General features: G+C 42.5%; 1 protein-coding gene across 1 annotated transcript in view; it reads right to left on the bottom strand.

Annotated features, from left to right (window-relative positions):
* Nucleotides 1–9791, bottom strand: part of hs6st1a (heparan sulfate 6-O-sulfotransferase 1a) — a 53942-nt gene extending 44151 nt beyond the window's left edge. The window contains exon 1 of the mRNA XM_070842264.1: nt 9006–9791. Coding sequence (XP_070698365.1) covers nt 9006–9505 — 500 coding nt within the window. The 5' untranslated portion in view covers nt 9506–9791. The remainder of the gene's footprint in view (nt 1–9005) is intronic.
* Nucleotides 9792–26496: the final 16705 nt, after the last annotated feature.

Raw genomic sequence — 26496 nt, forward strand, 5'->3', positions numbered from 1 at the left:
AGAGGCCTGTCCTACTTTTAACTGTTAAGTTTGACTCAACAATAGACCACGCTGATATTTCCAGAAGAGTCGACTTATTCATTTAACCACTGTTTGACCATATTTGTTACATAAGAGAAAGTGTGTGTGCATGTGGAGGGGTTGTGTGTGTGTGATGTGAGCGGGAGCTGCTTTCATGACAGAATCATGATTTAAAATCACAACAGCAGCCATTAATTACATTATTAACAAATGCCTTAACAAGACGTAATAAAAGCTTAGTAAAACTAAAATAGCTGGCAACAATTTTGCCAGCTATAGAGACAACACTCTGTGGCAAATTTGGACAGCTAAATTTAATTAACTTTAATTCCATGAATTGGCCAAACAAATGGCAGCTGTCTGGTTGATATGCCGTCTGCATGCTCAAGCCTGATCTATTTATGATGGTTTCCACCAAGAGAGAAGCACCGACGAAAGTAGAACTTAATGGTTCGGTCCTAGAAATAAGAAAACCTCACAGCAATGCTAAAAACTCAAATCCAGCTTTGAAATGGAGCCTCTCCCAACAGTAAGTTGTTAAAAACAAGAGAACAAGATCATCAAGAACAAGACACTGCATTTCACCAAAACTTAGTAACTCAAGGTTCACTTAGTAGCCTTATGTGCAGCTTTCAACCTCATAAGGACCTGGTGGGCTTGGGATGTTATATGAAGAATTTCTTTAAAACACAAGACACCTCTGCCTCCACTTTATCCAATGCTTTTTGTGTAAATAAATAAGTTTAATTATGTTTTTTGTGCTTATCTTGTTTCATACTATGTTGATCACCAGTAAGGCCAAGAATTTGATTACGGAAGATAATCATAATTTAAATCACAATAGCAATACTTACAGAGGAATCAGCACGGGAAAGACAGAACAGAAGAGTAATGTGAGCAACAGTGACACATTTCATCTTTGCTTTACAAAAACACACACACATCAAATCACCATACAGAGTTATGAACACAGATCACACAGACCACACATTCACACGGCAAACACCCGGACACATGCAACCCTTGCTTGAATGCACAAAAGAAGGCAGAGGACACACACGCGCACACACACGCGCACACACACGCGCACACACACACACGCGCACACACACACACGCGCACACACACACACACACACACACACACACACACACACACACACACACACACACACACACACACACACACACACACACACACACACACACACACACACACACACACACACACACACACACACACACACACACACACACACACACACACACACACACACAGTCAGAGAACGTGTGCAGCTTCAAAAGGAGCAACTCTGGTGATCTACAGCTCTGCCCTAGAGCGAAGCAGACAAACCAAGTGTAGCAGAATGAGGAATCTCTGCTTTTTCCTTCGCTCTGTCTTTCCATGAGTGGCATCAGCACTCTTGCTCTTCTGGTGGGACTCTCACATGCACAGACGCACAACACAGGCACTCAGACAAAAGAAGCTGAAGTGCTGGGATGGCATGTTGGGCAGAAGAAAATGGGGAGGGATTATGGGAAAAAGACAGGGTGAGGCGCGGAAGGACGCGGCCACAATGCTATCATTCATTGTCTTTTTGGGATTTGGTAAAAAGTTAGCCTACTGTGTGTGTGTGTGTGTGTGTGCCCAAAAAAGAGACAGTCCCAATCAGTGAAAACTCCTCCCCCTAATTCAAAGAGGCAGTGCGGGATTTGCATTTTTCCCACAATTCAATTAACACGCTTGTCAGCCTCTCCTCTCCGTTCACATGCCTCCTTTGGCCATCGCTCCCTCACACACATACAAACACGCTCCCGCAGACACACATCAGCTTCATCAATAGATGTATTTATTCATAAACACACGCATGCAGAAAATGTATGCATTTATTTATCCGTTTACAAAAAATGCGCTCAGACTGAGAGATGAGGAGAGGCTCCCGGGCCACATCCTGTCTGGACTTGTCACATTCAGGGGCATGAAAAGACAGTGCTGTTAAAGGATGCAGAGGGCGGTCTCTTGGGATGTCTCTTTCTGTCTTTTCCCTTCTTCCCTTCTCCTGAGATGGAGAAGGACAGAGAGAAAAAGACGGGGAATGGCATCAAAGAACAGGGCACCGTGGAGTGGCAGGATTAAAAGAAAGACGGACACTCTGGGTCGATTTGTAGCGAGAGACCAGGCGACAGAGACAAGGCCAAACCGGATTTAGAAGTAGGAACTGGGATCAGCCACAGACGCACTGACTTTGCCGCGGGGCTGGCTAATGACTTCAGCAAGACTCTTGTCTGATTAATGGCCTGTAATCCCATTCTCATGGATAGCATACCATAGCATTCCACAGCACCACTCATTAACCACTATAGAAATGCCCACTAATCAGTCAGTCCCTTTTTGCTAGCAAGGCTAATGCTAGGCTAGGCTAATCAATAGGCAGTAATCCTGTTGGCGGAGCTGCTGCAGCGTAGCGCCCCTCATTACCAGCCATAGAAATGTCTGCTAATCATTCCCCGCACGGTTATTTGTCCACAGGGCCGCAGGAATCACTTTGGTGGTTGTGAGGGGAGGTTGACATCTGACAGTCGGCGGCAGAGGGTGGAAGAGACAGAGTGACACAGAGTCGCAGAGGCTGTGTAATGATTAAGAAACACATCACTCTTTCTTTCCCGCTCTCTCTCTCCCTGTCTGCCCTCGATGTTAAGAGAAATTGGTCTGGAAAGGCTAATCTCTACTTCGGCATCATTCAAGTTTTATCAATCAATGAAAAACCCCCTCCGATCCATAACGGCTAATCAATAATGAAGGCTTGCAGGCTTCACAGACCACCAATAGAGACAGTCGTCAGCAGTCAAGCAGATCCCTCTCCTTGTCCTGTCTTTACAGAGCACTGAAGTGAAACAGCTGGGGCAAATCAATCAACAACCTTAACTCAACTTGACCGCAAGGGTTCACATTCTGGACAGTTTCGGTTTCATGTTGATCTAAACCTCACTCTTACAATCAGTATTTTTCCAACACCAACACTTTAATTTCAAATCAGGCCATTTTGCATGCCTGATCAACACAATGCAGCCAAAGAGCTGTCTGTTGCAAAATGGCTGCAGAAGGCCAGTGGCACAGGGAGTTAAAGTGTGTGTATAGCGAGGGGCCCAACAGAGGTATCCACATATCCCACTGAGCAGAAGTCTCTCAACTCTGAGTTGTGAGGCTGGTTTTATTCGTTACTGTGACCTGAGACTGAACCTGAGCTGAACTCCTGTAGTTGAGGGGAAACAGCGATGTAGCTGAGAGAGGCCTGTCAACACTCGCTTCAAGCTACTGAGGAGGAAAACACATAGGGGCCATATCTCACCCTTTTTTTATGTGTGAGATTGCATGTGTGTTGACCGTCCTTTTACTGTATTGTGAGGGCAGAGAAAAAGACGTGAAGAGCCACTTGCTTGACTGCATTATCTGCTGCTAGCAGGTTGATTTGTGTTGAATTTAAGGCAAATATCAGAATAATAATCAGTCATTTACAAATGTGGTAATAATAACCGCATTTGTAGTCCGGGTTTTGTATCACATGTCCATGATTATCACGATACAATATCATTAGTAGAGTTTTAACTAAAGTTTCTCATTATATATTAAAATCATCCAATATTTTTTTTCATTAATGAATAGATGGTTTAGTTGTTTCTCTCCAATGAAACAGGATTCATGAGATATCAGTAAAACAGTATGAGGAGGAAGAATTGCGTGCTGTTTGAAGTTGATCTTGTAACCACATGCATCCTGTGACAGGTGGTTGAAACTAACGTAGCAGTGTTTTTGGGCTCACACGCCAAGGTTGAGTGCCACTGGTTTGATGTTTAAAATGTAAAAAACAAATGCTTATCACCAATTACCAGAGCTCCAATGCCATCTTCAAATACTTTATTTTGACCGATTATGTCTAGTGAAAAGTCAATGAATCTATTAATGGCTCCAGCAGCACATGTGAACACTAATCCATTCAGAAAAGCATTGCGTTTGCTAATTTATCACCACAAAATGTACCTTTAATGCCTCTCCACTTAACATAAATCAGTTAGAGTAAGGCCGGTGCTGATATTAAGTCACCACTGGTAAACCCAATTAGAGCCTGGATTTACTAAAACGAGTGGGTTTAGGTGCCACAGAGGGAGGCGATTTGACAGGCAGAGAATAACTGGCTGGAGGGATGTGGGAATGTTTGTTGGGAAAACTGGAACATGGTGCATCCACTGTTGCAGGATGAGCGGACGTAACCGGCTTTGGAGCGCCTGGCCGCCAGCGCTTAAACCTGCCTAATCTGATTGGATTAACACCAACCTGCCTGGCTACACATGGGCGCGCACATACACTCGTATACACATGGACACACACACACATTTGTACTACATGCCAATCAGCCAGGGCTGCCTCTGCAGCTTCCTGGAGTTCATCTGGATTCTGGGTTGTGCTGGCTAGCTGGCTGGCTGATGGCACCATGCTGGGCTACCACATGCACACGCATCCTCTCTCGCGCCACACACACACACACACACACACAGCCATCTTAGAGTGCAGTGATTTGTGCTGAGAATCTGAAACAGACCTATTGAAAGAAGAGTAAAGCCCAGTGCTTGACAACCGTGCTAATTGACTAGCCCCCTCCCCAGCAATGAAACTAAACGTTTTCACCCCTCCATCTTTTATCTTTTCAATCACTGCCTGACAGCTCTCCTCTTGTCTCACACTCATCCCATCCTCTTCCTCATATTCCTCTTCATCGCTTCTTTCTCCTCCTCAGTCCCTCTGTCCATGCCACCCCACCCCACCCCCCCCCTTTTCCCTCATACTCATACATGTAATCATTCATTAGAACCAAGGCAGTTGTCCATTAGGCAAAGCAGCCATTTTGGAAATTGCAGCAAATCTTCCATGAAAAGACATTTCCTCTAATGCGGTAGTCACGCTCGGAGGGAGAGGGAGAGAAAGATGGCAAAGGAGAGAAAGAGAGATGAGGGGGCAGAGATGGAGAGAAGAGAAAAGAGGAGAGAGGCAGAAAAGTGAAGGGGGAGAGAGAGAGAGTGAGAGAGAGAGAGCCCCCGGCCATAAAGCCACCAAGCGGAAAGCAAGCCTGCTGTTTGATTAGAGAGTGACACCATCATGGAGCAAAGGAGGGAGGAAAGGACGGAAGGAGAGGGAGGGAAAGTGTTTTAGAAGCAAGCAGAGGGGATGAAGAAGAGGCGGGAGAGAAAGAGATGGAGAGAAAAAACAGGGAGTGATTTGAGAGGGCCGAGATAGAGGCAGTAAAATTAGCCCCATCACTTTGCTTACTAAGACGCTCTATGTCACACTAGGATTAAAAACAGACACATACACAGACACACACATAGTCATGAGATGTGTGCACACACACACACACATGCACAGGACAGATGGTATCCCCCATCTGAAAGTGTGGCTCTAATTTGAGTAAAGTGATAGGAACCTCCTTAGCCAATTAGAAGGCCCATATCTAAGGCCTTGCATTAGGATCTGTGTCTGTTTGTTTAACACACAGTCATTAGTGTGTGTGTGCTACTATGAGTGTGTGTGTACATGTGCATCAGTATGTCCCATGGGATCAGTGAAGAACATTAAAACTGATATAAGAGGTGGCGAAATGACAAATCCACTATGAGTGGCGCTCTGTTGAGTATGTGAGTTCTTCTCTCCCACAATGCCACTGTTCATCTCGAACTCATCTCATCACCGATCAAAGACAGACCTATCTCTCCTACCACCAACCATTCATCTAACCGTCGCTCTCTACAACTTAATGCGCCTTCCTCTAAAGCTGGCACATTTGTCACCAGACCAAACTAAGCCTAATCCATCGTAGCATTTCTTCTCCCACAATTTATGATGTACTGAATTTGAAAAACCACCATATTCAATCCAATTTCCTCAATGTCTAAAAAAAAAAATAAAATAAAATTTTATGGTCTCTTGAAGAAGAAAAACACTGAAGAAACTAAGCAATACACAGTGACACAGACACATCTGTAGAATCAATGAATAAATCAGCCACGACAACAGGGTTGGAAAAACGTTACAGCATCAATGCAAAACAGTTCAAATAATGGCTTTGGACATTCTGAAATGTCTTCTGAAGTAAAATCACGTAAATGTCAGACCGGCTGTCTTTTTTCTAATTTAAATGGCAACTCCTGAGCTTCAACCAAGGCTCTGCAAACTGGCACATAAACCAAAACTGAAAACAATTGTTTGGGGCGACCCTAAGCAGGAGCACATATTGCACAATGTTTTCATCATCGATTCAACATCAATTATGACTTTCCAGATAATTTTCGATTCTTTAATCCATTTGCCAGTTCTTGACTTTTTCCCTTTTTTCCTTGTGGATGCGTTTTTTGACATTCAGGAGGCGTATTTGTGTGGATCCAGCTGATGGAAATGGTCCTAATTCACATTTTATTTTTGCAGCACTTGAAACGTTTGTGTAAAATTCACTTGACAGCTGGATGAGAACACAGCTGCAGAGAAATGCTGGATCTCAACACTCGCACTGCCGCTGCGAGGTCAAAGATCTCTAGATAGGCCGTTTTGTCTTTTCTGTTTCGCGCAGTTAACAACACGGCTCCAAACCACATCCTTCACAAACAGGGCAGGTATGTGGCGTGTCAGACACGTAAAACTGTCATGCCACTTGCTGGGGTTACAGATTGTTTTTCTCCACCACAGTGGCAATACGCACAGCTGATCTGGAAGCTATGCGCACGACACTGCGCCAAGGAATCCCTCACCACCGTTCTGTAAATACAGATGATCTTTCTCACACTTTCTCTGGCCTCAGCATCTACTGCCCATAAGACAAATGTCCCTAAAATTACCACAGTGATACAGGACAGCCAAGCAGTGAAGGACACAGAGATTTAAGCATACGCAGACAGAAGCACGTATAGAGAAAATCAGGCAATGAGCCAGAAAAGGGAACAAAAATAGGAACGGAAACCGAGAGACTGTGATTTCAAGTTTCTCTTCAGAGGTCCTCATTGTAGTAACTCACTTCTCCTCCCTGAAGAAGTGGAGCTGTGTGTCATATGGAGCGGCATTGTTTTTCTTCAGGGTGCTATTAAGCTTATAGTCCCTTGTTTCTCCTGTCAAGAGTGATAGGATAGTCCATTATACCAGAGGCAAGAGATCCTCTCTCTGCTGTTCTCATACCTGTGTGTGCCTACCTAGACCTCTCGCATCTACTTTGCCTTCCTGTCTCTTTCTGTTCCCGTGGCCTCTCAAGATGCACACAAACACAGACGCACATATAAATACACACCCAGCGAAGCTTTGAAACAGTGCTCACAAAGTGATGAAAGGCTGTTTATCCTGCATCCACTGTGATATCTCAGCTCGCCATGCAAAATGGCCGGACATGTTATCACCTCTGACCAGGGGAAACCACGGGAATCAGGACTGACGCCAGCAGCAAATACCAGCGCTAGTGTGTGTGTATGTGTGTGTGTCCCAGCGGTAATAATCACCCGGATTAGAGCGGAGCCAAACCCCCGCAGGGTCCCCCTCTCCCCCTTACCGGCCCTGCCCGGCCCAGCCCTGCCCAGCTTGCAGCGCTGATCCCCAGTTTGAGCAGCCATGGGAAGCAAAGCAGCCGGCCCGACATCTCCAGCGCGCCTGGCTGCGAGGCAAAAAACACCCCTTTCTTTCCTTAAACTCCCCAGTATTTCTAAACCTTCCTTTGTCCTATTGATCATCCATAGACAAAATAAAATATTGAACAAGCTCAGGCAACACAAAGACATATAACCCATTCAACAAGCATACCCTTTAACCACAAGGGTGCAGTGAAATGGAAGTTGATACAGCCGTCAATATGTCTGGGTGAAGGATGCAATATGTTGGCAACAACAATGGGGAGGCGTGGAGAAGAAATAGGTTATAACTTAATAAGAATGTGCATCGTGTCTGAATACCTCGCAGTCACTGCAAGGGATTATTACTGAGTGGAAATGTTGCCTGGATGTATTACACTACACCCTGCCTGAAATAAATTCAGCAGAATCTCAGTATGTGATTCAGTGGGAGGGCACCCTCATATTGGCACCTATCAACAATTGTCGGAGGCAGTGTTGAACTCCTGTGGCATTTGTGACAGCGCAGTGTTGAAATGTCAATCAGCATTTGTCTCACAGCAGCTATTATCGACACACTATTTCAGGAAGATGCACACAATCTATGCCAATCGTCTATTTTAAACCCTAACAGCCTCCCACCCAGCGAGGAGAAAACCCTTTGATTTAAGATAAAATAGTGACCAATTACATCCAATATCATGTATATCTGTTTGTAGTCTTTGGTTATGGGGTCATAACACCATTATTTTACCTTCCGTTATGTTTGTCTCTCCTCTCTGGTATCACTACTGCATTTTTGTGGTATTAAGCTGACCAAAAATAGCTGCATACTCATGTAAAGTTTGATACTTGGTGTGAAGAAATGCTTTAAAATGGACTATTTGAATAGGCCTATTATAATTGCCTCTCCAGAGGAATAAGCCTGCATTAAAGGCTGTTTTGTAAAACAGACAAAGATGTGTACAAAGCAGGGCTGCCAAGAGTAGAAAATGTTAATGATTTACTAATTTTGTTCTAGTCTGATCTAACTTTGTAGTTTGGTGTGATTATCTTATTTCAATCTTCTCGCACAGAAACTCAATTTGCAGCTCTGTGAGTTAACGGTGACCTTATTGCACCTTCAGGTACACTTTCTCTACTCTGGCACCCCTGCAAGACTCATCTAAAAAGAAACACATAACAGTAATGTCATTTAAAAGTTTCATTGATAACATCCTCAACAAATAGATCAGAGCTACCACAGACTGACTTCAAGTTAGAAACCAAACCTCACACCTGAAATTCCTCATAATCCACAGTAAAAAAAAAAACAAAAAAACAAAACACCCAAACATCTCCCTGTCTTACCTTTGATTTTTCTGTTTGTTCTCCTTCTTGTTGAGGACCCCGGGAACACAGTTGGTGAGCTCGGTCCAGTCGGCGTGCAAGCCGCAGCTCCAGCCGGTGGAGAACCGGGAGAAGAGCCAGGTCTCCTTGCGGTTCGGCCGGTAGCAGGTACACTTCTTCTGGCCCGGTCTGCAGTCGCAGGGGACCTCCAGACGGACATTCTGGACCAGGTGTCTGCCGAAGGTAGTCCCCCCGGTCTTCTGGATGTGCAAAAACACGATCACGTCCTCCCCTTTGATTTGGAAATCGATCGTCCTCTCCAGGTCCCTGACGGGGAAGTAGTATTTCTTAACGTAGTGGGGGTCCGGAGTGGGGAAGATGTCCCCCTCGTCTTCCTCCGTGAAATACCCGTGCGGGGAGCCGAAATTGATCACCCCGGGAGCCACGTACTGATAGAGAATCAGCATGAAACACACGGATCCGACGACGATCAACAAGAATTTGCTGCTCCTCTCGACCATGTTCCTTCCCAGTGCGGTCCCTGCAGTACGCTACCATTTCCCAGTCAAGCCGACAACAGGGAGCAGGGCGCTCGGCTTCTTCATTCTCGCTCTCCCCCGCCAAGAAGGACTCGTTCTCGGGGCTCAGGAGTGGATCATTCCGCTTCCAGACGACCGGCGAAGTTGGCTCATCGTTCACCGACACTGTTCAACACCGTGAAAGACGCATTGTAACTCAGTGAAAGCCCCCCCAGACGCCGACCCTCCCCCGTTTACTTTACTTTGGCTTCCAGTCCGCACAACAGGATCACTGCATCACCATGGAGCTGTGTACCCAGGATGCAGCGCGAAGCCTACCTTTTCAACCTCTCTCTCTCGCCCTCTCTCTCCCTCTCTCTCTCTTTCTGAAAAGCGAGTGAAAGGGAGTCACTTTAATTTATTGGTTTCACGTAACGACCGCGTCATCCGATAATAGCCAATAGCTGGTGACGATAGATAGATAGATAGATAGATAGATAGATAGATAGATAGATAGATAGATAGATAGATAATTGGAAATACATATTGATTTTCAATATGTATATTCAATTAATAAGTAAGTCAATCTGCTCAGTCTAAAACACCCTGGTGTCTACTGTTTACACACATTGTGTAGGCTTTCTTCTGTATATATGACTGATATATGAGGCTGGACGGTGGTGCAGTGGTTTGCACTGTTGCCTCACAGCAAGAAGATTGCAGGGTCGAGGTTTGGATCTGCAGTTTGCTTGCGTGGGTGTTCTCCAGGTACTCCGGCTTCCTCCCACAGTCCAAAGACATGCAGGTTAATTGGCGAGTCTGTGTGTGTGTGTGTGTGTGTGTGAGTGGGAATGGTTGTCTATGTGTTGGCCCTGTGACTGGCTGGCGATCAGTCCATGGTGTAAGACAAGGCAAGGCAAGGCAAATGTATCTTTAAAACACCTTTCAGAAACAAGGCAATGTAAAGTGCTATACAGGGACATATAGCACAATAAAAACAAGACACAGAATTATTAGATTGTATGTAAACAGCATGTGCTCGCCTCTCACCCAATGTCAGCTGGGATTGGCTCCAGCCCCCCGCGACCCTTTAGGATAAGTGGTATAGAGAATGGATGGATGGATAACTGATATGATATGATGAGGTGATAATATTTTAGCATGTCACAGTTGAAGTGCTTGTGGCCATTATCCTACAAGTGGCTGCAGTTTAGCAAACGGCGCAATCTCGCTTTTTAAGTGTCATTTTCAAGTACGTGTGCTGTGAGAATTTATGTTGCTTTATACTCCACTACATCTAAGAGAGAAATATTGTACTTTTACCATGTTACATTTATTTAACAGCAGTACTTATACAGCTGTTATGTGACCCTTAAGGATAAATCTTATAGACAATGGATGGACTTAAAGTTGCTTTAAAGATGTAGTTGGAGGCCACACACAATTTATGATCAGCGACTGAAGTAGAAAAAAATGCATTGCTATTGGCAAGACTGGATTATGTTGCTGCCCCAGGCCCTTTGTAGTCTCCAAGGCCCCAAGTTGTCTCTGTGGCATTTACTTTGTGGTAATTTGAATATTAATAAACAGTAATATTCATCACAAATGGTACAACAAAAACTGAAATGGCAGAGCTTGAAAGTGACTTTTGCATTTTAACCAAATCTTAAGGCCCTGTCCTTTATTATAGAGCGACCATGATTAAAATTGAATATATCTCTTTTTTTCTTTCTTTTTTTTGGGTTACATTTACCACTACATCATAACTAAGAAGACAAAAATTCAATTCTAGTCTTGGCTAGAAAAAGCTACCAAAACACATCAACCTAATGGTTAAATCTTCTTGCAATGTGTTAATAATGCATCTTGAGTTTCAGAATGAATTCCATCAGAGACAGTGCTGCCAATCATTTAAGACCTGCACGTATACAGTACATTTGATCTTTTGTCACCCAAAAAACGATATATTCAAAAGTGTAGATACAGCACAGTGCAAAATTCGCATCATATACATTTTTGTGCAGGCGTCATGCTTCCCTGTACAATCGTGGTGTAAGACAGAAAAATAAAGGCATACAGTACATATAAAGGACCAAATAAGTAACCTAAAGTGCTACAGAATAAATAGTGAAATTTTAATATCAGTAGCAGGAAACACAGTGGAGTTACTTGTGTTTTCATTTTTAATCTAATTTCCTCATTCCCGTTACAAGCAATCAAAATAGCACAACTTGAAGAGCACAAAGCTCCGTTTTGTAAGACAGCTCAAATGACCGACAACCATCAGATCAACAGCTCCCGGTGGTTCCCGTTGCTTCTCGCGTTGCTGCCGCTGGTGGTCAGCACTGAGCCCTGCTGCTCCTCTCCTCCTTTAATGCAGCCGACCAACCTGTCAGGCATATTTATGTGATTCCCAGGGGCGATCACTGTCGAACATGTTTTGACTAATCACATCTACCAGTGGAAGAGAGAGGCATGTTTCAACTGCTGGATGTTGTTCAGATAAGAATGACTTCACCAAAGCTGACAGTGTGCTTTTTTTTTTATTTTTTTTTTTTATTTCCACTGGTGCCCCCGAGGTTTAGATACAATTTCTCAGGCATTTGCTATTGCAGATGTTTATTGTGGTAATAGGGCAGAGCGAAATGACTGGCTGTGTGTAATCTTGGTGAGCTACCAGGCCTGATTCCCACATGTTTCTTAAATGAAGCTCAATCAGTAAGATCAGCCCGATCAGCAGGCCTGAGGGTGTGAAACCAGCAGTTGGTTGTGGCTGATGGCAAATGAGCTTGGTAAGGGATGAGGGTACATTTTCACTTCGAGTGGTTGGGGTTGATGATGTGATGTGTGTTTAGTCAGGCTGTAATTGCCTGTGTGCTTATCCACAGTTTCAGCTTCCATGATTTCCCTGTTGGAAGCGGATCTCTAAAGGCCTGAAGGCCTGCGCCTTCTTCCTGAAACCTGCTATAACTTGAAATTTATCTCAGGTAGTTTTTAGGGAGGCTAGATGTTCAGACACACACTTTAAAACAGTTTCACAATTTACTTTCTTGTCCCTTTAAAGCTTAAACAATTAGCTGCTTAATTGTGAATTACAGAAAAAGAATTTTGAGAACCACTTACTGATAAGTCACTCTTTATAGAGATTTTATAAGTTAACTTAAAAACCCTTTAGAAAGGGTGAGTCATTAGAAAGTGATGTCATAGTTTGACTATAGTTCCTTACTTTTTCTTAAGATACAAAGCCAGACATCTGCTGGTGCCAGATTTCTTAAATAAAGAGGAACTCATGAACTCGCCAAACCACACATTTCTTTAAACAGAGATCCCTGTCAGATCCCCTTTTTGTCCGACCCGAGGAAGATCAGACTGAGATCGACAACTTCTCTATTTTAATGAATCTGTGGTTTGGACTGCATGTGGACACTGATGGTGTTTTCCAACAGCCTTAAGACTATTGGACAACACTATCACCCATTTGCTATGTGCATCCTCCTTACATTTCAGCTTGTACAACGGGAGGAATCACTTCTTTTCTGTGCTGAATATTATTGTAAATGCAGTACATTTGGGTTTGGGTTTGCTGGTCAGTGAAAGCAGGGAATTTTAAGATGTAAACATGAACCCTGGGTTCCTCTGGTGGGACTTCTTCATCATTTTCATACATTTTATCTAGATAATGTATTTTTTTTTTGGCATTTTGCCTTTATTGGACACTGTATAGTCAAGGCTGAAGTACCACATGAGGCCTACGCTGGGTTCACTGGTTTGTACTGGTTATATATAATACAATATGTAACACTGAACCCCAATATCAACTGATAGGAGGAGGACTTTCTGTCAAAAGTGTAGTTTTTAGAACCTCATTATTTCAGTGTTATGCTCACTTGTACTCTCACGTATTCCTCAATTAATTAGTTAATCCAGTTAATACACAGCAAAGAAGCTGGAACCAGTGAATTCTGCATTTTTGCCTGCTTACTTAATAATGAAATGGCTGATGTTCTCTCAATTAACTAATCAGTGTTTGTGTCACCTCTCCTTCATTTTCCTCCACTTCTGGTCTCATCCATCACTAAACTCTTCTGTTCTTTCGCCACAGCCACCACATCTCCTCTGCGCTAACCACAGCCTTGTGGCCAACACATGTGCGCCACCAGAACTTCACCAAATCCTACATTTACAGTCGTGTCACGTGAAAGCACTGCGTTTGTGGAATAATAAAACTCCTGCTTGGCTAAGTCAGGGTTTGGAGTGTTTTGCACCTTGACAGAAATGTTTTTTCTCTCTGTCCCTTCCCTTCCTTTCCTGAGATTATCCCAGCATGACGGGAGCTGAGCGGGTGAGGGCGACCAGCGTGTGTGAGCCAGTCTCAGTCTTGAATAATTCAGCCTGCTTATTTACATGTTCTTTACTTACACTGAAGCAGCATCCGCCTGTCACACTGCTGTTAAACACACTCATGATTATGACTTCTGCCTTGCCCCTGGCATTACCCAGTTGTATTAAATACTGGGAGATTTTTGTGGGAGCGAATGTATGTGTGAGCGCATCTCGCTGTGTTTGGAAGACAGAGAGAAAGCCACTGAGAATATTAATACTGTGTGTTTGTGAGTGTTAACTTGTGTGTGTTTATGGTGGTACGTTGGCGTGTGCGTGTGTGTACTTTGCTCCCACCATGCGCAGTGTCATCATGAGCGGTGTTACTTAAAGAAGATGGATGTCAGAGAGTGTGTTGCCCTCTGGCTCGGGTATAGAGATATGACAGTCTGTTTATCATCAGAACCAGTTTATTGTTTCTTTTGCATAATGATCCTGTTTAGATGGATATTTTCATACTGTTTCCGGAGGGTTTGAGCTGTGCGTTATGTCCCGCTGCAGCGTCTCACATGCACACATTGCGTGCCATTGTTTCTTTTTATGATTAGAACGTATTTTAGGCACATTTTAGTAATGAGGTTTGCCTTGTGGTAAGCGATAAGAGTGACATATGTTTATAAGAAGAAACAAATATTAAACAGGTGCACAAACACACACTCACATACCTACACACACACACACAAATATTTGCATATGTACGATGCCCATGAAATGCCCCAAATTAAAAATGTCCTGTGTATTTTTATCTTTACCTGTGTCCTTTGTCCCTGAATTTTCTTATTTTTGAGGAATCTGTTCTCAGGCCCTAATTTCCGTCCTGCACACACACACACACACACACACACACACACACAATGCTCCAACATTCTCCATCTGTTTGTGCTTTATTGTGGCACAAACTAAACTGGGTTCATTCATGGTACTTACATGTTTGTCCCAACATATCTTAATTTTTAGGAATGTGCTTTCCTAGGCCTAATGTCCACCCTGCACGCACACACACACACACACCCATCATGCTCAGACATGCTCCGTCTGTTTATGCTGTATTTTTCATTCAGCCAGCGGCCAGGACCGAATTCCACTGAGGAGAAAACACAGAAACCAAAGCAATAGGGTATTAAAAACCAACACGCAAAAAACAAATTTTCCCAACTCTGTGGTGAACTTTCATTTTTTTGTGAATGCTGCAGCGTATTTGTTTGTTCTTTCAAAACAAACAGGCAAAAATTAAGTCAAAAGAATTACCAATCTGTTTTCATCATGGAGCCCTGAAATGAATTATTCTCTAAACCTTCGGAGTGTTTCAGACACAAATATTTTCTTTGGATGTGCCTGAGGGGAAGTGCGCACTGTAGAAAGAAAACAAAACTGGGCGCCATCTATTTCCTACATTCCAGAGTCTGTTAGTGTTTGAGAGTGTGAGTGTTTGAGAAAGCGAGTACGCTGAGGAAGTTTGAGAACGTGTGTGTGTGTGTGTTTAGATTTGAATTTCAATACATCCACGTGTGTGTGTGTGTGTATACACCATATTGATGTAACTGTGTGCATGCAGGCGTGCATTTGTAGGCTTGTGCTTCACATGTCAGTGTGTTCTCTGTGCATACAAGTGACTTTGTATTTGCCTGCATGAATGTGTGTGTGTGTGAGTAACATGTTAATGAGCTATGCCAACCGTGCCTCCTTGAAATTATGTTTATGTATTAAATGAACACTGAACGTCTTCGATTACCAGCGACAACAAAGGATGCAGAACTTGCCTGAACCCCGCTGATCTTGACTTGAACTTCCTGCCACTCTCCTCTCTTATTCCTCTTTATCCTTCCCCTGATTGCCTCATAATATTATGTTGTATGAATTAGATAAACAGATTTTGCGGTGTGGTGGTTAGCACTGTTACCTGGCCGTTCGCTGGCTTGCAGTTTGAACCTTGAGCTTTTCTGTGTGGAGTCTATGTGCATGTTCTCCGTGCACTTTTGTGGGTTTTCTCCAGGTGCTCCAGCTTCTTCCCACCATTCAAAGACAGTTTAGGGTGGCTGTGGCTCAGAGGTAGGGTGGTTCGATCCCAAACTCCTATGAGTCAGCATGTCGAAGTGTCCTTGGGCAAGGCACTGAACCTCAACTTAGATGCCTGCTCAATGAATGATGAATGAAGGATGTAATGTAAAAGCACTTTGAGTAGTTGAAATGGCTATACATATACAGACCATTTACCGTTTAGGTTAATTGGTGACTCTAAAGTGCCCGTGTGGACATGAATGGTTGTCTGTCTCTATATGTCAGGCCTGTGATTGGCTGGCGAGGATGGATTTTGATCACATTTGAAGTTTGGCAACCAATGTATAATAATGCATTAGTTAAAAACATTAGTAGAGCAGAATAAACATTTCTAGGAGACTCAAACACAATACAGTTTTATCAGTTTGCATGCATCCACCTGACGTTCTAGCTTTTTTAATACGTTTATTTATAATGCAGGTAGCCTGAGAGGAGACCTTTTCTCACCTCACTAAACGCATTAGCATGCTTCATAGACAGTGTTTGTCAGTTTGTCGAACAATGTCTGAAACCTTATCGGCATACACTTATCTGACTTTGGATTTGGGGGAATTTTTGTAACTTTCGAAAGCCAGCAATCTGCCAAGCATGTCCGCTTCATGCAGTGATGGCTCAGGTGTGCTGAGGAGAGAATGTGAGTTGGCTTTTAACTTCTTTCTCAAGCTTTCTCTCGCTTCACTTTTCATATGTGCAGTCGTGTGCAAAACTATGAATTCATTTCAAGAGAGACAGTCTTAAAGTGTGCTGTGTTATTCCCATTTGCAATGATTCACCCATCCACCTTTGAGTGTGGTCGTCATGTGTCATCCGTCTGTCTAGCCCTGCATAAACATTCCTCTGTGCGCGTGTGAGCACATTTTTGAGCACTCGTGCATGACTGTACTGTACATTTCTCTGCAGAGTTGTTGTTTTCTAGTGACAAGTTGACCCTTGAACTTTTTTGCCAGAGGACATGTGTTTTCTATGGGTGTGTCTGTTTCAACACTTAATTCTTTCTCACAGACATGCAGGATTAAAGTCCATAGGCATGTGTCTACAGGGAATTGGATTAGCTCATGTTTCAAGGCAGCTGTTAATGATTAAGGGTTTATTTAAAATGCTGCACATAACCACTGTCTGCTGTTTACTGGCCACTGAATGTGTATTGATCGGTGGAGATTACCTGGGCTCAGTAGCTGATGGCTCACAAAGAGGACTGAATTTAAATATTTTGTGAAAAATGTAAAACATGGTCACCAAAGTGACAATTCTAAGCTTTATTTTCACACTATATTTTATTTTATGAGCAGATTTAATTTGGGTGTCTTATCTTCAATTAAAATAAAGTTAATATTTGTACTGTCTTTCACCAGAAGCTCAGTCCAACATGAATGCAGATAAATGCAACACAGACATCATAGATCCCAACTTTTGAGAAGGAAATGCCTTGTGATCGGTGAAGAATAATATTGCACTCAATATCAATTTTCTCTGTCAACATTTGCATTGGGAAATTTAGCTGGTACAATGGCAGGGGACTCAAATAACCAAAGCTCTTTGTTTGAGTGGAGTGCAATCTGATCTAGCTGCTGCTCCAGTTCTTGGAAGACAACGAATGGCTAATGGAAGCGGCGTAATCTCACACTGTCTCACTCTCTTTCCTCCTTACTCCCCCTTTCTTTCTCTGTCTTTTCTCTGCTGCCACTTTCTTTTTCTCCGCCTCCCTCCCCTCGTTTGCTCCCTCCTTTCTTTTCATTGTAAGCCACATGGCATGAGGTTCTCACAGAGAGAAATCCACACTGCTCTCTGTCACACCGCTTATCTGCTTTGAAATAAATGGCCAATAATTACCTGGCTGCTGGCGGTTTTCACCTCAGAGTCCCACGTTTCCTCCTCTTGTCTGTTTCAGCTGTCTCATCTGAGCCTCAACCACCCACTGCCCTCCGACTCAACTTCTGCCCCATGTCAATTACACATTAGCATATCGTATATGACTTATTGGAAAATACAATATTCTTCTAAACATAGTTGCAGAGTCTGGCTTCAGCATAGTCTCTCTGCCGTGAACAGATTGCAGATTGTGACCAAAGTTCTATTTAAATCATGCAATGGACCTGCCAAGGTATCTTCTCAGGACATGAAAACAAATGTCTGCCATATCAGCGTGGTTCCAGGTGATTAGGGTCAGCTGGGATTCCTGCCAAGATGCAATACCTTCATTTTGAGCTGTTTCCAAAGTGTTCATGCCATGTTAAATTGAGAGGAAATGGAACAACATTTATTTCCCCTAATGAAAATAATACGTGCTTTGAAATCTTGGGAAATATTCTGGCTGCTAGATACTCACTACTTCCATGTCTGTGCCTTCAGTAAAAGTATGCAGAAAATTCCTAAAGAATGAAGAAAGAATTTCTAAATGTGAAGCTTTGACATCTGGCATTTCAGAGTTCAGAGTACTAAACAGCTACATTGATGAATCAAAATCAGAGGAAAATGAGAGCAAAAATGGAAAATATGACAATGACATGTGTTGATACAGCTTTCTAATTTTTGCTATTTGACATTTGAAAATGTGTTTATTTGTTGTGTTGTGTTTGTTTGTGTTTATTTCTTGCTGAGGGTTAGATGAGAAGATTGATTCCACTCTCATGACAATTACATTCAAAATGAAGCTATGGCCAATTAAGTAGCAGATAAGCTTATTTTAGCAATATGACTGGAAATGGGGAAGCAGCTAGTCTGGCTCAATCCAAAGGTAACAGAATCAGCCTACCAGCACCGATATAGGTCACAGATTTACATGTTATATCTTGTTTATTTAATCTGTACAAAAAGCAAAGAGTAAAAACTTCATATTGTGGTTTTACAACTCATTGGCTAACGTAACAGTCAGTCAAAAGATTGGTACTGATCTTTCCATATGTCAAACTATTCCTTCAAGTCTTGGATGTTTGAGCTTCACTTCAGCACTTGAGTAAACCAAAAGTAAACCAAAAGAATTTATGTATTTTCTATAAATCATCACAAGGCAGTTCTGAGTGAATATTGAGTAGTCATTGAATGTTCTCTGGGATGTTTCAGCATACTGATTTTCATGAAATGGATGGAAAACAAATGCAGCTTAGAAGGTAGTAAACATACATTCATCAAGCTAAAAATCTATCAAGTACTTGCATAAATGGCTCATAGTAAGATAAAGTATACATGATTTGGTGTAAGTGGGCTAAATAATTCATTCCTCTAAGACAATGACACAGACTCTAGTCAACCTTTTTTTTGAAAATGAGGACGTCTGATGTCATCTGGATCACACAGGAAATGCAGCAGCAGATGGAGCAGCATACATTTGCTCCTGTAGCATTTTATTTGTTGCCTCTGTTTCTTTTTCTGCATTTTGTCAGATGGTCGGAGAAGATAAAACCGTCTCCGTGATGAATACTGAAAGATGGAAGCCAGAGTGTGAAGCTCCGCCCCTGTCTCCCCCTCCCTCGCCTCCCCCGCCGCCTCTTCTGCCTCCTAAGTATAAGCAGATTAAAGTTAATGATCTAAAGTGAATTAGATATTTAATCATCTTATCATCTTAGCGTAGTCAGGTCATAACTCTGCGCTGATCTGAAATCCCGTCTGTTCGACAGCGCACAGCAGAAGCACAATAAGCCAAATTCAGAGGTCAGTTTGCAGCCTCCAGTAGGTTCTGCTAAATCAATTTGGAGATTGAGAAATTAAATTCCCCAACGTGGTTTTGTTTCAAGATTTGCTCAGCTTTTGGTACAATGCAAGAAATGCGTGATTGAGGACAAACAGTAATGGAATAGAACTGACCCTGAAAGATGAAAAATAACCTAAGAGACGCCTCCATTGATTCATCTAATTTCCTTCCTCCTTTTTAAAGGGCTCTTTTCATCCTCCCCTTTGCTACACTCTGTCAACCTCCATCTGAACTCTCACTGATTGAGGTGCGAGCACTTTGATTTTGTTCACTTGGTTGCCTCACACACGCATACACACTCTTTTTCTCTCAATTTTCCCTCTTCTCACTGGGGTTAAGGTGCCCTCTTTAGTTGCCTCTCGATCCTAATTTCATTGCATTGCTTCTTTCCCCTGTCGATATATCTGAATTCATTTCCATCTGCTCAGCCTCTACCCATTTTACATCCTCTCAGCCCGGAAATGTAAACACTGCATCTGGGATGCACTCATGTGTATGTGTGTGTGAGTTCCTGTATTTCTACTCTGTATCTCAGTGAGTATTCTTCCATTTTTGAAAAAAAAAGCTCCACGCTGGAGTTCTTGAGAGCTTTGTGAGCAAAAACCGGAAAGGCTGTCATGTTTCCAATACATAGCAATGACTCATATTACCAATTCACCATGACCGTCTGTCTCAGGCTGCTCAAGGTTCATAGCCAGACAGATCTGATGATGTAGTTGAAGGGAAAGACATGGAGAGACAGACGCTGAGTGAAACATGGAGCTGTGGATGTAAGACGGAAGAAGAAACAGGAAAAGCAGTAGTGATATTACTGCAAAGAGATAATGGCTGCTGGTCCAGTAACACAGTTGGGTCCTGTGATTTTTCAAAGAGAAATGTTCTGTTCAACAAGATCTGAGACCTCCCGCTCTGCCATATGACTACGGAAGATCACCGAGAACACAAGCATCAAAAGGGCTGCAGCTTGTCTGCCAGACGCCGAAACAGCGTGTGTGTTTGTGAGTGTGCACCCAAAACAGAGTCTGCACCTCTCACAGTTAGTCAGATTATCAACCCAGTTTTAAGCACACACACATATGCATATGAAAACACACACACACACACACACACTCTCAGTGAGGTGTATTTGCACACATTTGCACACATTGGTGTACAGTGAAGGCAGCATCCCGCCGGTACACCAAGTGAATTTGTCTAAATGTCACATTAGGCAGCCACATGCGCCTTTCCTCAACAGCCAGTCAGATAAAAGCCAGGTGAAAAAAGATGAGGAAAAAAAGTTGCTTTGGAGAAAGGGAGGGTAGATACAGGAGGTAAGTATTCATACACAAAAAGAGGATATTCTGGTGTGTGGTTTGTGTCTCTGCAGTATCTGTCATTGGTGTTCCTCCTTGTGGTTTCCCGTTGCCGCAGTCTTCACCTTATCTCCCTTCCCACTCCACGGGAGATAAGTGTGTTTCAGGAGAAATTAATGATTTTTACTGTGTGCATGTTTATTTTCTGTTTTGTTTATTTAGAATAAGGTGGCAAGGGAAGGTGCTGAAATCTTGTGTTAATTTAGTGCTTTTACAACAGTTTTGTGTCTTTGCAATCATATTATTGAGAAATAATATGTCCCAGTGCATAAAACAGCATGTAGCTAAACTTTTATATGAGGAAAGCAATAAGAAAATCATCAAAATTGTGGTTCCCCTGTAGATAAAGTAAATGAACCTCTTTATTGCCATGGAGTTGACTTCATTTAGATTAGATGAGGCTTCTGTTTACTCTGGTACAGGAACAAATACATGGTCCAATTCATGTGATGGTTGTTTACCGCACATAGTTTGTGGGATTCATCCATGTTTTCTGGGTTGGTGCCATTTGTAAGCTCAAAACAAGTAGAAATATGCAGCATTTCCTATTTCACAGGAGTTAACCCTAACCCTAACATTTTTCCTTCAGAAAGTTCAAATCAGGCCTAAATGTCGGTGATTTTCTTGGTAATTTGAAGGTGTGTGATGTAAAATAAGTCACAATTTCTGCCCTCTCTACTACTCCACAGCAAACCACAGAAATAAATTAGATTGCTACAACACACCAGACCCAATCCACTCATCCATTTCAGTTGTTTGGGAACTGCCTGTCCCCCCACCGTGGGCAGAATGCTACACCTGGCGGCTGACGGATGTTTTTTGGTCTCTGGTTTTAAATCAAACCCCATCCTTTATCTTCTTCACACATGTGCAGTTTTAGTTACAATAACTGCACCAGTGGCATCCTGGGACCATCAGTCCACTGCTCGCTCTAAAAATGACCCTTCTGTTGTATATAGGGAGTTTTCATTTTTTCTCATTTATTTTTACTGATGACTTTAAAAAGATAAGAGGGAAAAATCCATTAGCAAAGAATAAAAGCGTTACCAGTGCCATCATGCTCGATGGTGGAAAGGGGTCAGTCCTTCCTTACCTTGAGGTTCATCTGTCCATCAAGTTCAGTCAGAGAGTTAATTAGCATTGATGGATGTCCCTTTGTCAATATTAAGCATGGTAGCGATCAAATGATTGTTAAACACCACTTGACCAGACAAAGAACAAGCAGAACAGGTCTGGTCAGTCACTGAGCCAGACCTATAACTCTGACACTTTTTGAGCCAGTATTGGCATACTGTAAGTGTTTGAGGAATATCAGTTATGTGTAATGAGGCTGCAGCTCTCAGACATTTTCTCGTCTGAGCATTCGGACTGATGGTGCAGTGAGAGAATGAGAGGACTGGCGCTGCAGTGGGAGAGTTTTTCATTACCGAGCACATGTTTGAGTTTTACAAAGCCCATTGTTCCGCTGTGGGAATGGACTCGTTTAGTGGTTCAACTTTATAGTTTCAAACTGTAAACTTTGCTTGGTATTTAAATTGAACTTTTTGATTTCTAAATTGTTCAGTATTTTTCTTTTCTCCACATGATCTGTGGTTCAGTGTGATGGTGACTTATTTTAATAAGTGGTCAATTTATGACCTCTTTGTCTCTGATGTTTGCCCGAGTGTCTTTATGAGTAAACATTCATTCTTTCTTTCTTTCCATCCTCTCACTCCCTCATGCCCTCCCTCCACCCCTCCACCTCCCTCTGTCTGTGCTGTATGGATGAGTAGTTACATCATTAGTATGCCATTAGCTCTGATCATTGATTCCTCCCGCAGACCCCCCCCACCTCCTCCCCGTTCGCTGACACGGAATTCTGAGGAGATCTGTGAACTTTATCACCTTCAGCGTTCCGGTTTCCTCCTCAGAATTCCCACTGGATCAGCACTTTCCTCCCCTTCAGACCTTTTCTAATTATCCTGTTCCTGCCTTTCAATAAATAATTACAATAAAGGTCATCAATCAAAACTGAAACATTGATAACTGAAGAGAAAGTCCAATATCCCCTTGGCACAGTGGTCCCGCTGTCATAGATGCAGTGACGGACTGTGTGTGTTGGTGTGTATGCATCCTGGTGAGTGTGCGTTTGTAGCGGCAAATAATTTTCACATAATTCATGTGCCATGAGATAGATGAAAAGGACCAGGAAATGCAATGCACACATGCGCTGCTGTGATTAAGCTTTGTCTATTTATGTGTGTGTGTGTGTAGTTTTTAGATGATAAAGGTGACAAAAGTAAATAAAATATGATCAAACACTATAGTTTGACCGGGAATTAAGCTCAGGCTAAGCCCACACACACTGCACACTAAGCAGCCCTACTGCATTTTGATTAGCACACACAAACATCCACGCACACACACAGACACACACACCTGGATATGCTAATGTGAGTCTGCAGTGAGAGCCGTGGGGTAGTCTCTTTGGTGCCGGTGATTGGTTGCTATCTGTCTTGCCTGGAGGAACGTCGAGGCAGCCAGGCCTCCCGCCAGGCTCAGCCCAGAGAGGAGCTCTGATAACGGGGGTAAAAATGTGATCCATCCGCGGCGTCAGCCTGGAGGAACCGCCGCCTCGGGCCTCTTCTGAACTGAAGCTGCAGCCTAAATGAGTTTCTGTGCCTGGCAGCTCAGCAGAACTCAACAGTGTTACACGCTGTTGCTCTGCACACACAAACACACACTCGCTCATGCTCACACAAGAATGCACACACGCACACAAGCACACACTAATCTGCACTTGCTCTCACCCATGCGTACACCTGGTCAGCCACTTACAGAGGGAAATTAGAAAATCAGAGAGGAACATTGTCTGTTAAAAGAGTAAACAGTCTTGCTAGTTGTGTTTGAACGTGGGAGCCCAAATGCATTCATTATCATGTTGCTTATGGAGGCATTGTGCTCTGCATGTCAACACTCCGCCACCCCCGTACACTCATCATAATGCAAAGCCACTCACACACACACACAGAGGCACACACAAACATGCACACATGCACTCACAGCTCCAATGACTCCAAAATGAGGAAATTACTTCCAATGGACTCTAAAATATACTTGTCCCTTTCTTTTGTCTCCCATCACATCACTTCCCTCTCTCCTTCATTCCCGTCTAATTGGTCCAAATACATGCCGGCGGTGCCACAAACAGCACTAAATTAGTTTTCATCAAAACACAATTCCATCTGAATTCCTCCCGTAAATGTGCTGAACACACACAGATAACATGGTTAGACTTTTAGAGGTGTCGGAGGTGAGGGATGATGGTTGGGAAGACAGATTTGCTGAAATGGAGATTTTTGAGGATAGTGTTAGGTGGAGAAACAGGTTTCTATTAGGGGAAAGGTAATGGGTAGAGCCAGGCATGTCTGTCTACAGGAGAGGGAGAGGGTTTCTCAGGCGTCGTTGGAGAGACAGAGCGTGAAACAGTTTGTTAGGCATGTCTAAAGATAGAGAAGAGCTGAGAGGAACGAGAAGAGAAGGTTGGCAGTGGGTGGTTAACCAGACAATAACACTGCATTCTAAACAGGTGAAAAATGCACCACAGATCTGATCCTTGTCCAAGCTGATGATGACCTCTCATCATCACCCGCTGATGTAGATTTTATTCATTGTAAGGCGGGACACACACCTGGTGGCTTCTGCTGACACTCATAATGATAGCTTAACACTGTTGTTTTTATCTGTGTCTGAGTCTGAAGACATCTTTATTCCTGTGTGATGCTCTAAGGGCTTATAGGAGGGTTTGGGTATCGTTTGGATTTTAACCATTCTGATTCAGATTCTCCTGAGTGATTCTGATTCTTAATGATTCTTGATTTTGATTCTTTGAGGGGGAGTATCAAAACATGTCACATGCTTATTTCACATAAAAAAGTTTTATTTGGAAATGCTTTTTCATATTCACGACATACAGTTTGTGGAACTGGTTAATAAACTTTATAACTCAATTCATGAATTTCGCAGTTAATTATAATAATAACAATAATAATTCATCCATCCAGTGTCTATACTGCTTATCCACAGCTGATATTGGGTGAGAGGCAGGGTACACCCTGGCCAGCCAGTTGCAGGGGCAACACTTAGAGACACACAGCCATTCATGCTTTGACGAGAACACACTGTGTTTAATTTTCAAGGCTTAACAAACACACTGAGCTCATTTACTACTTTTGCAAAGCCTCTCTTGAAAGTCTTAGATCCTTGATTGGTATTGTTATGGTTACTTTACTTGTATTTTCTACATTTTATGATTTGCAGTCAGCAGAAATATCTTCCTGTTGTATTCATGCGCATCCTCAGTCAACAACACGAGAACTTGTTTATTTAACACTAGTAAAGTATTCACCTAGTAGCTTTAAACATTTACTGTCTTCTGCATTGTGATATCGATGTGACATAATGTTTGATATCTGCTTCAACTAGTCCTGAAACATTAGCTGATGGAATGATAAGATGATTCCCAGAAAATGAACTGTGTACAATTCATAATTTCATTTATTTAGCAAGCAAAAATTCCAAACACTGAGCCTCTCAGGATTTACGTGTGTGAACAGATTTGTTCCCAAGTGGCATGTACCATTGATTTCAGATAATTTGTACCACTCCCACCCAATTTTCTCCTACTTAGGATATTCTTTCATGTATTAAAGAAATTGACAGGTGGCTCAGACCAGCCGTACAAGTACTGAACAGATACGTGTACTTGTTTGATTTAAAAGAATGGCTTAATGGACATAAATGGCTGAATGAATACTGAAATTAAGTAAAATGAAAAAAATAATTATTTTTCTGCAAAACCTGGTCCAAAACTAATATTTCATTAACCAGACTGAATTCATGGCTTTATTTAATTTACTGAGAGGTTTTATTTTAGATTTTTCTGATCATGCTCACAATCAAAACCTTTAACACCCCCAAAAGACGCAGAAAAAGTGAGTTACAACAGTTTGAAGCTTTTTTCTGTTTTGTAAAAAATGGCACTTGTACATGTACAGGGTTTGTACAGACATAAAAGCAACTTGAAGAAGATTATTAATCCAATTAATAATTGTAGTTTGTAGTTTTATTCTTAACCTTTGACCTTTGAAGTTGTAATATGTAACATCTCCTTACTTCTACAACTATCACAAATGGTTCCAACAATGTTCACTCTGTAAAATTCATGAAGAGTGCATGTCGCTTATACAGAGTATATACTTATCCCAGTATATACAAATAACATTTATTTCTGATTATTTTGATGAATAATTTGTATCTAGGAGAACATTTAACATCTTCAGGTGTTCCCAAATCTCCTTCACCATGGAGACCTGGAAGAGGATAGGCCAGTCAATGAAAGAGGGAGAGAGAGAGAGAGAGAGAGAGAGAAAGCTGGAAAGAGTGGGGAAGAGAAACTCACACAGCTTGGAGGCGTGTGGGAACAGAAACAAAACCTGAGGGTTAGAATGATACCACCATTGGTATCAGATAAA

This window comes from Pempheris klunzingeri, chromosome 13 (genome assembly GCF_042242105.1).
Source record: "Pempheris klunzingeri isolate RE-2024b chromosome 13, fPemKlu1.hap1, whole genome shotgun sequence".
Taxonomy (NCBI): domain Eukaryota; kingdom Metazoa; phylum Chordata; class Actinopteri; order Acropomatiformes; family Pempheridae; genus Pempheris; species Pempheris klunzingeri.